A 13223-nucleotide genomic window follows, 5' to 3' on the forward strand; every position below is an offset into this window, starting at 1 on the left:
ATTTTGCTTTCATGCCAGTAGTTTCAGTGAATTGCACTGGTGAATCTTGGTGATAGAATAGAGAATTTAATATGTGAGTGTTGTTTGCTGGGCATGAAAGTTACATTGTTTGGGGGGGTCAAACTCGTGATTGTCACTTAGCCATAACCGTGTTACAGCAACATGTGGGAACCAGGCGCTAAACACATAGTCAACAGAACATTTAAAGGCACTGCCCCAAAATGCCAGACTCTTTGGAGACATCACAGTGGGGTAATACCTGGAATACAGTGGGACAGCAGAGTCCCTCACTGGGATTTCAGGGTGGTATGATAACAAGAGATAGCACCTTCTGATACAGCATGTCTGCTTTGCAGGAAGCTTTGCAAGTATGGAAAGTAGAGGCAGGCCTAAATGCAGATTACAGACCTGCCAAGAAAAATTCTGGACCTCCTGGAAAGGTTGAAACCAAAATCTGTCTTCTAAGTTTGCAGACAGCTCCTGTTTTGAGACAGGTCAGATGACAGGCAAGACTTAATTGGAGAATTTTAAGCACAGCTGTGGAGTGATAGCTACCAGCAAGGAATGTGCTTGGTCAGAGGATTTGACATCACCCTTGTGTTACCCAGTGGTGATGTGATGTGGGGAACAGATACTTCCAGTTGGGTGATTCCAGCAGAGCTGAACAACAGCATCCACCCCAACCTCTCCTCAGTCCAGCCCACTCTGACATGCTACAGTGAGGTCTTTGTTCTGCCTGGCTTTCTCTGGCTCCACAGCTCACCAGGTTCTTCCTGGTGTGTTGGTGCTGGGAGCTTGTGAACTGAGACTGTGACCTTGCTCCATTCCTAGCTGCCTGCACAGAAACCTGACCTATGGAAAAGGTCTTTCTTCAATAAGAGCATTTCCAGAAGTTAGAACAACAGGAAGCAACTTGGAAGTGTTTCAAATGTTTTTCTTTGTGGTGTTTATAACAAGTCCAAAGGATCCATGTAATCTCTTTGGGCTAACTGAACCTAAGCCTGCTTGAAACCTGTGAAAGGGCAGATTCTGGCTTACTGATTTTCAGGAGGTGCTGGGATTCACAGTGGTGCATGTTTGAAGGCTACCATGAATTGTCCCTTGGACAGAGGAGCATCAGAAAGCTAAGATTATACAGGCAGTTGTTGTGCTCTTGATAGTAGACCAGAGAGATCAGTCTGACTGTTTATCACAGGTGCAGGGTTGGAACTGATTGAGATGACCCTGAGGCAATAAACTGACTGTATCTGGTTATATACAGCTGAAGTAGACATACTGTGGACATGTTACTAGCTGGAGCCAGGTGTGCATTTGTCAAAGGTGTGCGGCAAAATAAGCTTTGTTATTACTGTCAGTGTTTATTGAATGCTGTTGAGGCGATTGGCTATGTGAGTCTCGTAGAAGGTAGCTGCCATGCCCAGCATTTACAAGCCAAAGCCTTGATAGTGAATTGTCTGCGCTTACCAAGAGCCTCCCAGGGGGAGGAGCTGCATAAATATATTGGATAACAAAGACAGGATGATAAAACACAGAGAGGCACCGTTTCACCTAGGGACAAGGGCCTGGACAAAGCATGGGCAAGAGACCCGAAGAGGACTTTTGGTTAAAGTGATTATGCTATCTCTTTCTGGTGGATCGTTGTAAAATCTTCATGAAACGGGATGATACACTATAAAGCAGCGACAAAGCAACCATTTGAATCATGGGAAGTGTGAAGGGGTCCCAAATGTGAAGACTAGCATTGACAAATGGCTAAAAATGTGAGTGGAGGAGGCAAGTTCATGGAAACAGGAGGAATAGAGTGGACTGAGTGCAAGTGGAGAATTGTGAAGAACTACGAAGTGGATGTTGAGAAGCTTTACAAGTGGAAGGTGATACCATTGACTGGTGTCAGGAATCAGAGGCAAATTGGACATTTTGAAAGAGGGAGAACAAGGTAGAAGCCTGTTTAAAAAGGCAAGGCACAGGGAAGCACTGAAGGTGAGGGACAGAGTTGCTGGGAGTAACAGATGCTTTTAGGGAGACTGCTGGAATTCTGGACTTCTGAATGGGAACATAGTATGGATTAGGTAAACTGAAGATGTCCCTGCCTTCAGGGTATTAGAGATGATAATGGAAAAGATATAGGTTAATAGGAAAGAAAAGAGCTGTTTTGATGCAGGAATGAGAAAAAGCATGAAAGAACTTTATGTTGGGCTCTCAGATGGTTCATATAACTGTACCCTTGGAAAGGCTGATAACATGAATACATTTCTCAGAATGCCCCAGGGAGGCACTACTGTCTCCTTTTTTAATCATGAAAAGTCAAGGCACAGAAATACTAAGTTCAGTTGCCTGAGGTCACATATATTTTTGTGACAGAGCCAGGAAAGAATGTGCCTTTTGAATCCTATGCCAGCATCTTTAACACATTACTGCTGTTCCTTACAGAAGTGGTGAGAAGAGATGCAGGAGCAGGGAGGGAAAAGGAAGAAAAACTGATGTGGAAAAGTCAACTGGGGACATGCTAGTTGCAAATTATGCAGATCACCACTGACTGGCTTTTTTTCCTGTTTATGGTAGCTGTGTGTGTATACCTGCTGTTGCAAAGGCTTGCTGGCTCAGTTGGAGCGCAGGTGAATGTTGATTCCAGGGCCAGCTCTGGTCTAGGAAAACTTGCACTGCATCTACCTGGAGGGCTGCCCAGCCTACAAATTCAGGCTGACTCCAGCTGAATTCATGCAGAGCCAATCTGGTTATCAGTAACTTTTATAATCAGGCATAAAAAAGACATCCGAGGGACTCTATCTGGATCCAGCAGAACTGTGTCAGTGCTGCAAGTTTGGGCTGGCATCAGCACTTGTATTCTGTAATGGCTTGAAATAGGAGGCACGGTGAAACATGAATGAGCAAAATCAGCCCAGATACAGCACAGGCCTCAAGGGGGAACTCATGCAATAAAGTGGCATTGTGTAGAAACAGGACGAGTCTAGCAAACTCTGGGTGAGCTAGTGGGATGCTTGTGTGCAATGTACTCCGTCACATCCTGTATTATCTAGGAGGTTGTTGCCAGGTATTCCCAGTCCCCCACAACCTAAAATAATAACACATTGTCAATCTGTCCTTGAAAGCAAAAGAATGCAGATGGATATTGCAAATATCACCAGTGCTTCTGCTGGTTATACAAAAAACCATGCATAAGCTAAGAAAGGCCATGCTAGAAACTACTACAGCGTCCTGGTGGGATATTAGCTGGTAGAAAAGTAGTGGAACAGACTTGAAAATTTCAGATATCTTTGCAACACTGAAGCATAATGGAAGGTTCTGGAGAGCATTGGAAAAGTATATTTAGTATGGGCTTGTCATTTCTGGAGTGGCAGGGCAGCAAGCATGTGTTGTTTGTTTAGACGTGCTGCATCTGCTGTAACACAGCTCCTCTCTTCTGGAAGAGCTTGATGAATTATGTTGTAGTTTGCAAAAGTTACTCAAGTTGGATGAGTTTCAATCCTGTAATTCAAACATATTTGCTTTCCTCCCAAAATATGCAGTCAAAAGAAAAATAATAAATAGATACTGACGTGCACAGGAACCAAAATTCTGTAATTCTGAAGTGTAGATTTCACGTGACTTTTGCATTAATAATTCGGAGGCTTTGAGACCCACATCCAGAGATGGCACTAGAATTGGGGATCAGGGATAGTACTGACAAGGCAGAGTCCAGAATGTCCTTTGGCAGGCTCTTGACTTCTTTAAACGCCCTCTTTGAAACCCTGACGTCAAATCTGTCCCTCCTTCCTGATGTTGTTTTCTTCCACCCACGAAGAAGACATAAACTAGATTTTTTTATAAAGATGAAGCAAGGTTGTGCCAGGTAGAAACAGGAATTTGCCCCCAGTAATTAAGAACGTCTTAAAGGATGAGTGTTCCCTTTGGTTTTGGCAGGTTGATAGTACTACAGACACGAGTCAAACTGAGGCTTTAAAACTCAGCCATCTGAAATAAGAGAACTGAGGAGAAATCTGCCAGGTAGCTGGCATGATGGGACACCTGAATGGGTGCCTAGCTATAAATATTGCTTGTGATGTGCTCAGCAGTTTTGTACAACCCTCATTTTTAATATCCCTTTACTATGGACACAGTGTTCCTTTCAAGCAACAGCTAGGCAAAGGGAGGTGAGGTCAGCAGAGCAGCTGGATGCTCCCCTCCCAGGCATTGCTCCCAGGTCTGCTCTTTGGCAAGAGGGTCAGGGGTGGGGAGCTGGCACACTTCACAGTTGTCATGTGTTCTGAGATGAAAATATTCCTAAATTCAGGTTTGGCAGAAGCTGAGCAGATTTTCTTGTGATTTCACCTACTTTTCAGGTTTCAAGGTCTGGTGCTATTGGTTGGATAGTAACAGAGATCAGAGCACATCCTAATGCCAGACTTATCTAGCCTGGGATCTCCCCAGAGTTCGGACGTGTTCTTAACAGGGTGGATTTAGTTCAGGCTCATCTGCTTTCTATGAAGTGAGTTTTATAGCTCTGTTCTTTTGCCAGTTCTGGGAAGAAGCTGAGCAGAGGGGAGACCTGTTCTGACACATACATGCTGAAGAAGCAGAGGTTACAAACAGGAAAATGCTTTGTTTCAGGGATGGGTCACCACAGGCTCATAAAAGACTAAAAGACAAACTTATCCAAGCAAGACTAGATATGCCCGAGTATCACAGGAGGCACTGCTGGTGGAATAGTTCCAGCCCAGCTGGAAATATTGGAAATCACAGTAGAAAACCAAGAGTGATTCCGAAAACCTTCTTCCTGATCTTATTCCCAGTGGAACCAATTTAATGATTTACAAAGCCAGAGGAGATAGACAGACTGAACAGTTATGATTGAGTATTCAGAGTTGTTACTCAGTATCTGGAACATATTTAGCAGTTGTAGCTATGGGTAAGACCTCCTTTGTGGTGCATGCTGAGAACCACAGAACCAGAGGTGGTGGTCCATGGCCCAGAGTTTTTAAACAGGAACCAAATGAAGACCCATTCAGATCTCTTTGACAAGGGATCGTCCAGAACTACACTGAACACATATGGCTGGTGGACTTGAAAAATCCATAATTTCAGTAAACAAAAATCTGCTTGTTTTATGTCATTATTGGGAGGAGTACATTACATTCATGAATATGCCTTCCTTCAGGGTACATTCCCACTCACAGCTTGTGGCCTCAAAGGTTCTTGAAGTAGGAACCATCCTCTTCTCTGTACAGCATTGAGCTCAACAAATCCCAGCCCTATGTTTAGGACTTCTGCGACTGCAGCCACAGTAATATTTAGTAAGGAACTGTGCTCAGATACTATAATGAAGTAAAGACTTAAAACTGAATTTGAAAATACAGAGTGTGAGGTGGAGTAGAATTATCTGTATCTTTGTCATCACAACAGAAAAGGACTTTTCCCATTTAAAATACCAGAAAAATTCAATTCACCATATGTCAGTTCTTCAGTAAAGCTTTTCTTCCAAGTTCCCTGTGTCTGTTACAGGAGGGGACTCTGTACCAAGCTACTTAGTGCTGGCTATTGTTTTTGGAGATCACTGTGTTCAGTTTGGAGATCACTTTCAGTTTGGAGATCACCATGTCTTTCACCCTCTTCCTTCCCTGCTTTCTTATGTGTTGCTTTGCTGATCACAGGAGCCGGTGCTGACTTTGTCATGCTTGGAGGAATGTTTGCTGGCCATGACCAGTGTGCTGGAGAGATTATGGAAAGGAATGGCAAGAAGGTGAAACTGTTCTATGGAATGAGCTCTGATACAGCCATGAAGAAGCATGCAGGAGGGGTTGCTGAATACAGGTATGAATTCCACACAGGAGCAATTGCAGTGAGCCATCCATGCAGGAACTTCTGGAGCAGAATTGTGCATTGGGCAACTGTTGGAAACAGGCCCATACCTCTACTCCCATTCAAGAAGCTATTGCCTACACTTATGACAGTAGATCTGAGGGAGGGATGCCATCAAGAGGGATACAGGGAGAAAGAGCTGGGGGTGGCTAGCTGAGAGCAGCGATGTTCGCTCCTTTGCAGCCAGTGTGCTGTTCTGTCACTTCAGCACTACCTGCGTGCTTGGGGAACTCATTAGGCACTGTTCTGACTTACAGGTCTCTCGGCATGTGTATGAACTAAATGCTGGAACATGGCATACCGGGCTGCAGTTTCTACCCCTCTGCTTCTCCAGGTTGGGTGTCCTGTTGGTGTATGAGTTCCCAGCTAGCCCACATGCCCATGTGCTCCCTATGGTGAGCAGAAAGTGGGTGCCTGGTGAATTGTCGATCTTAGGCAGCACAAGCCTGCTGTACAGTTTTCCCACCCCTTTTTGGGTAAGAGAGCACCAGAGTAGCCTCAAGTCATGCAACATGCAGGAGCTTGGGTTTTGAGTTTAAATCCTCAGGGGAGAGGAAAGGAAGACCGGCTTTGCAAAGGAATCTGTTGTCCATTGCTATTTGACTCTGGAAAGCACTGAGAGTTTTGAGTCTTTGAAAAACTAAATGATACCAGAAAACCTCTGTGTCTTTTCTCTTATGAGTGGCAGCTTTAGTCACTGCCCTCAGACAACATGGTTCTTACATACTTCGTTAGAGAATGTTTCCTGTCTTACTGCATACACTGGTTTATTGAGGGGTCCCTTTTGATTCTTCTCTGCTGGCGTAGATTCAGGCTGTGGTCCCATCTGGTAAGCTGCTGTTTGCAAGAGTCTCAGAGACAGTGACCTTACCTGCTGTTCCAGCCAGACACTCAGGATTGATGGGTTTTGTTGGCCTCGTCTGCTGCAACTACTCCAGCATACAGGTTTTTCCCAACGTGTCCAGCTGCTACTACGGGTAAGAGTTGCAGCACTGTGAAGGTGACAGCACAGAATACAAAGCAGAATGAGATCCACAAAACAAAACAGAATTCATGCTGTCAGAGAGACGAGCTGATAGGACCACAGCAATCCCAGATATCACGCTACATAGAAAGCTCTTTGATCCCACCTCCTGTTCTCCGCCCTGACATCGGCTCCTGTAGTGGTTTTTTACAATAAAATTGTACACTAGTTCACCTAGCACTTTGCAAAGTGGTAAGGCACAGCCTCCTTCAGAGCATTTACACCTGTCTCCTTTGGCCTAAATCACAGTCATAGAATCATTTGGGTTAGAAAACACCTTTAAAGGTCATCTAGTCCAACCACCCTGCAATGAGCAGGGACATGTTCAACTAGATCAGGTTGCTCAGAACCCTGTCCAACTTGGCTTTGGATGTTTTCAGGGATAGGGCATCCACCATGTCTCTGGGCAACCTGTTCAGTGTTTTTGCTTTCAAGCACAGCTGTTTATTTGCAGAAGAACTGCACAAGAGGCCCTCTGCATCTGAGACAAGCTGAAATTATGCACCAGAAAGATGTGCTTGCATGCCTCTGAGCTTTGGTTCTCTCTGGGTTCATATGCCACTTCCCAGAAGCAGTGTAGAGTTTTGGGCTCTTTATTTTTTTTTTGTCCCCCAGCAAATCAGCTTGTCATCACAGCTTCTGAACAAATGGTCTGAGTGGACAGCACTAGTAAGTATCTCATAATTTAAAAGTGGCAGCTGCAGTTACACAGTGATACTGGCAGCCTTTGAATGATAATTTCCTGAACTTTGCTACCATGTGCTTCAGTCAGCTGGAATGTGGGGAAAGGCCTGATGCAGGAAAGGCCTGATGCTGGTCAGGTATGTAGTTAACAGCAGCTCTCTGAGAGATCACAGAGCAGCCCAAGCATGCTGCACAGTCATGTAAGGCCTGAATTCCACAGAGCTAGTGAAAGTTGCAGGAAAGGTTTGAGAAAGCTGGCTGTACCATGGGGCCAAAGGACTAAGGCTCCCCCTAGTTGGGTGTGTATGTGATCCCACAACAAAATTCATTGCCAGTAGAAGAACTTATTGACACTGGTCCCCCTTAAAAATGAGATAAAGTGCAAGTATTCTGTCTTATAGGAGTAAGGGATGTACAGAAATGCACTGTATTTGGCTCAGTCTAGACAGACCCTTTGAATTCATTATAGGCAGTACTATACAGATTCTGCTTGATCCACGGCTGTATTTTGATTTGCATCCTTGATTTGACAGTCCCTGGGGGTCAAGTTCTGAAACCTTCAAACCTTCTCAGCAACAATGGAGAAGGAGCACAATCTGAAATGTTTCGTCCCTGGTTTTTTTGGTTGGTTGTTTTTTTTTTTAACTGCATTTTTGTACCAGCACTAGGTAACATAGAGTCTCAGAGTCTACTGCTAGCAGCAACAACTCCAAACACTAAATCTGTAAACCCTGTAACCCCTGTTAACTGTGAAGGTGACAATTCTTTTCTTCGTGTTGCAGCCACCACACAGAGCTGGCTACCCATACTAGCCTTGGTTTCGGTCTTACTTGGCTTGTTCCCAGCATGAGTGTCACCGTGGTTTAAAAATAGCAGCTGTTAGTTATCCAGCATTGTAAATGTGCTGGGCATTGAAGGGGTGATTTGAAACAGTGCAACGCTTTCCTTTGAATTGCTCTTACAGTAAAAGTTACAGGAAGTTTAGTCACTTACTAGTTTAACTTGTGGAAAACCCAAATCAGAAGGGTTCTTAAGTCAGCATTTTAAATGCTGGATACCCCAGACTTGACCCAAACAGGTCAAGTCAGTGATGCTTCTTTATATGCATTTAAAAAGCCCAGCTGTAAATCTGTATCAGTGACCCAGATAAGCTGTTTTGTCTTTTAAAGAGCCTGAGCACTCACAGTGTTTGATTCAAGCAGTGGGAAGCTCAGTGTGCTCAGCCCCCTGCAGAATCAGACTACCTGTCACTTAACTTAATCTTCTCAAAATTACACATGCTGACTGGAGAACCTGAGCCCGCAGCACACTGTTACATTAAAATTGACAGGTAGGGTGAGGTGACTGTAACAGGGAATAAAGTCATGAGAGTAATTGTTTTTGTAATGAATATGTCAGCTGACCCTATATAATTTTGTATGAAGTCTGTGTACCCAGTTTCATTGCTTTTATGTCATTTACCTCTTGGTTTATTTTTACATTTTTGCCTCCTTCCCTGAGGAATATGGATCAGAGCTGGGGATTTCTGAAAGGCAATTTTTATATTTCTTTTATGGGAGAAGAGAAGGAAGGCAGGCAGGGACTGAGACTGCATGCAGTATTGTTCAGTTAGAGCCAATTTGCTTTTGTTAACCCTTTTGAGATTTCACAGGTTTTCTGTGAATGATGCAGTTTTATGGCGGTCACTCAGCAATTTACAGCTGCTACTAAGCTGGGTTTGGGCACTTTATATTAACTGCAGGGTGAAACTTGGGCCACAGAGACAGAACAGCACCAGCAGCTGGCTGCTACTTACCATCTTATTCTGTATCATGAATGATAGCCTGGAAGACCTGCTCCCAATTCCTGCATTTATTTAATGCCCCACTCATAAGGTTGCAGGGCAGCCTGACCCCTTTATTCTGACACGTTTTGCTGGGCTGAGTGGGCACCATCACATGTGCTTTATCCCATCCACCCTGCCAGGATTCCCACCCACCACGCGCATCCCTCCATGCCAGCAGCAGCCTTGAGCTGGCCAGGAGGCGCATCACAGACTGGACCCTGTGGAAAAAGTCTGAAGCAAATAGCTCTCCCTTTCTATTCACTATTCAGTGGCTGACAGGACAGTCTCTGCTGAGAGCATCTGAGCACACCTTTCCCAGCCACTGGGACCCTCAATTGCTGTCTCCTCCTTGCTTTCTGAGAAGGGGTTAGTTTTGGGTCATAACTCTGGGAGACATGTCAAAGCTGCAAAACCCTCAGTAGTTCCTGCTGACTTTCTTATGCAGCTCTCTGCTCACCACTTGCCAACCAATGCCCAGCCAGTTCCTGAGCAGTGGCCCCAGCCAGCTTTCTCCCTAGTTCATATACTAAGCATATTGCCATATTGTATGGAGTATCCCCTTGGCCACCTTGGATGAACTGTCTCAGCTGTGTCTCCTCCCAGCTTCTTGTGGCTCCCAGCCTATTTGCTGGTGGTGTGGTGTGAGGAAAAGTCCTTAACTTAGAATAAGCACTGCTTAGCTACAACTAAAACGTCGGTGTGTTATCACTATATTGTCATCCTAAATCCAGAACACAGCACTGTACCAGCTACTAGAAAGAAAATAATCTCTATCACAGCAGAAGCCAGGACATCCACGCATGGCCTGTGTGTAGGCATTTGTTGCTGGCAAAATAGTTTTAATTTGGGATTTTCTAGTTTTTTTTCATTTAATCCCAGCTAACTCAAATTTCTAATCGCTGATGAGTAAATAAGCAAACTGGTAAGTAAACAACTTTCCTTCCCGTTTTTCAGACTTCATTTAGGCCAGACTTGTCTCTTCACCCTGCCATGTCTCGCCTCCCCTTACTTTTGCCACAGGCCACGCTCAGTCTCAGCTCCTTCAGTGAGAAAAGGGGTGGCACAGGACATTGTGGTCCTGTGTGTAATGGTTTCTATCCACTACTCCCCTTTTTTGTACCTGCCCCACTGTGAGTTGTCTGCAGGCCACAGTCCTTTGGCATGGGTCACCCAGGGACCACAGTCCCATCGGGAGTGCACACCTTTGGAATGGAGCACCTCCTTTCGAGAGTGCATCTCCAGCTGCATGTCTCCTCAGGTGTGTCCAGCTGTGTCTCCTCCCCCAGTGGCTACTCGTGTTTCTTAAATACACTTGAGCAGAGATGTCGTGTCTCACGTCCTCCCCTGACTGGCAGAAAGTTTAATGGCGTGCACCATTTTCGGAGCCAGGTGGCACCGTCTCAGTGACTGGCATGATGGAGGCCATGGCCTTCTCCCGCACCAGCAGCCCTTGTCGTCTGAACTGTGTATGCCCAACACAACACCCATGTGGATGCTAGTGTAAATTAACTGGGTGCTCGTGCATACTGGGCACTCGTGCATGTACTAACAGGGTGTTTGGGTATAAATAATTTGGGCATGCATGCATGAACTACTTGGATGCTTATGCAAAAATTATTGGGCATTCATGCATAAATTAATTGGGCACTCATGCATTAATTTATTCAGTGCTCATGCGTGAACTAATTTGGCACTCACACAAGAACATAGCAAGCCCAGCAATTTATGGCCTACACATCACTCCTCACCTCTGCAAGGCACATATCAAAGAACTCTTAGAATGTTAATCCAATATGAACTCTTTCAACATCATCACAGTCTTAGTGTACATCAGTTATAAACTCCACTCTTCCTTCCTTTGGATCTGATAGTAGGGATTAATACTGTAGCAGCACACTTACTAAAATGTCTCTCCTCCATCCTGACCAGTGTGCTAGAGAGATTAACATCACAGTTTGGTTATATATCTGTATATATACAGACCACATCCCTGGACCAGACTTCAGCAGTTAATAGTGCAACAGTGTGTGCATACGCATGGTAAAATTCCACCCACTCTTCCCTGGGAACCAGATGAGGGACTCATCAGCTCAGTCTGGGCAACATGTTATGTGTTACAAAGTCCTTTCCTCTGGGGACTGGAGTAATTAACAGTAATTCTGTTAATGCTAACACAGTTTGAATATATATTCATCACAAACTTCACCCGCTCATCCCTGTGGACAAGACTATGGAGGTTAATATGGCACATGCTGATTCCAACCTTCTCACTTTTTTTTCTGCAAAATACATTATCCAGCAAACTCCAATAGTTCTAATATATACCGATTATAAACTCCACCCATCACCCCTGCGGAGCTCTATCAGGGTCAGTGTTTCATCATAATCTGAATACTTGCTAACAAGTGTTAGGACTTAACTCTTCAAAACAGCCAATCAAGAACATAATGGGTGTTCAGGTTATTTACTGTGCTTAGCATAGAGAAGCAGACAATTAAGAGTGTACAAGCAAAAATTACCATCACTATTGAAGGTACCAATAGGGTCCTGAGCTCAGTAGCTATAGGGCTTCATTTACATTCAGAATGGGGAGGGGGAGTGAACAGTGTTGATATGCAAGCACCATAGGCATTTCCCCATTTGGGGAGAAAGGTAACACACCAAATGGCTTTGCTCTCGGGGCTTTCCTCCACAGCTGTAACAACATTAACTGAGTTATGACCTTTTTGCTGCGCTTGCAGTTACTTAACTCACAGCTCTGGATTTCTGCCCCACTTCTATCCTATACACCTCCTTTTCTTGCTGGAACATCTGTTATTCCCAGCATGTAGGGTGGGAGCACTGAGATTTTTCAGTCCTCTATGACACTTTTTTTTTCAAGGATGAACATAAAACCGGACTCTGAGCATTTCCTGTGGAGCTAATCTGACATCTCTCTTCTAGCATGCTTCCCCCAGCAGAGTATCTGTAGGTTGCCCTTTGATCAACAGGACATCCCACTAACTCATCAGCTGATGCTAGAGGAGCAGTAGCAAGTGTTTAGCTGTCTGTATCATTAGGTGTTCACCACTTTTGTAGGTTTTAGTCTCCAAAGCCAAAAGTGGCATTCCACAAGCTCCATCTTCCTAACACCACCATAGCTACTGCAGGGATATCTCTCAGGAGTAGTGGCTGTAAATGTCCTGCATTGCTGTAATTTTGCACTGAGAAGAGGACTGCCAAATGTTCTCACTGTTGGGAGCAATGTTCCCATCTCTGCAGTAACTGAGGCTGCCTTTGTTTGCCATCAGCTCTCTGCTACCAAAACCCTGCAACTTATGCACCACAGGATGGTCAAGCATGAATTAAAAGGGCCCTCATGTTTGAATTTATGGGGCATTCATACATCAGTTAATTGGCCTCTCTTGTGTGAAATGAATGGGCAGTCATGCATGAATGCAGTAGACCCTGCACTTCTTGCCCAGTACAGCATGCAGAGCTCTTCAAATGGCAGGATCTGGTAGGTAGGATTTGCACTGGTTTCCCCAAATCCCAGACATGCACACTGTCTCTCAGAATCTCGCAGGAAACTCCCTGTAGCCTGAGCTGAACCTCCCAAATTCAACTGAAGAGGTGGGCATGGCCAAAACGCAAGAATGGTGGCACGACTACTTTTGTGTCATTTTGTGGGTCAGGCCTTTTCTGGCTTGGAGCTGAAAATAAAAGCCTGGGAACTCCCAGCAGCACAGGCCCTACAACACGTCCCTGAGCCCTGTGCAGTCTGTGAGAAGGCAGTGGTATGTCCGTCTTCCACTGGCTGCTTACTGCAGTGTTTATTTAAGAGTTTTCAAGAAG

At 44.8% G+C, this 13223-nt stretch overlaps 1 protein-coding gene across 3 annotated transcripts in view; it reads left to right on the top strand.

The window, feature by feature from the left end:
* The window catches only part of GMPR (guanosine monophosphate reductase), a 38850-nt gene that overhangs the window by 19433 nt on the left and 6194 nt on the right, over positions 1-13223 (top strand). Inside the window, exons 7-9 of one of the 3 annotated variants that reach the window (XR_001921308.1) lie at positions 5649-5808; positions 6114-6190; positions 6664-6679. Coding sequence is in view for 1 of the 3 variants with exons in the window: in XM_018077641.1 (XP_017933130.1) it covers positions 5649-5808 (160 nt within the window). In the remaining 2 variants the exon portion in view is untranslated. Of the gene's footprint in view, positions 1-5648; positions 5809-6113; positions 6191-6663; positions 6834-13223 lie in introns of those variants that run through there. The other 2 variants (XR_001921307.1, XM_018077641.1) reach the window with 2 other exon arrangements.

Source organism: Manacus vitellinus, unplaced genomic scaffold (genome assembly GCF_001715985.3).
Source record: "Manacus vitellinus isolate BGI_N305 unplaced genomic scaffold, ASM171598v3 scaffold_39_pilon, whole genome shotgun sequence".
Classification (NCBI taxonomy): Eukaryota; Metazoa; Chordata; class Aves; order Passeriformes; family Pipridae; genus Manacus; species Manacus vitellinus.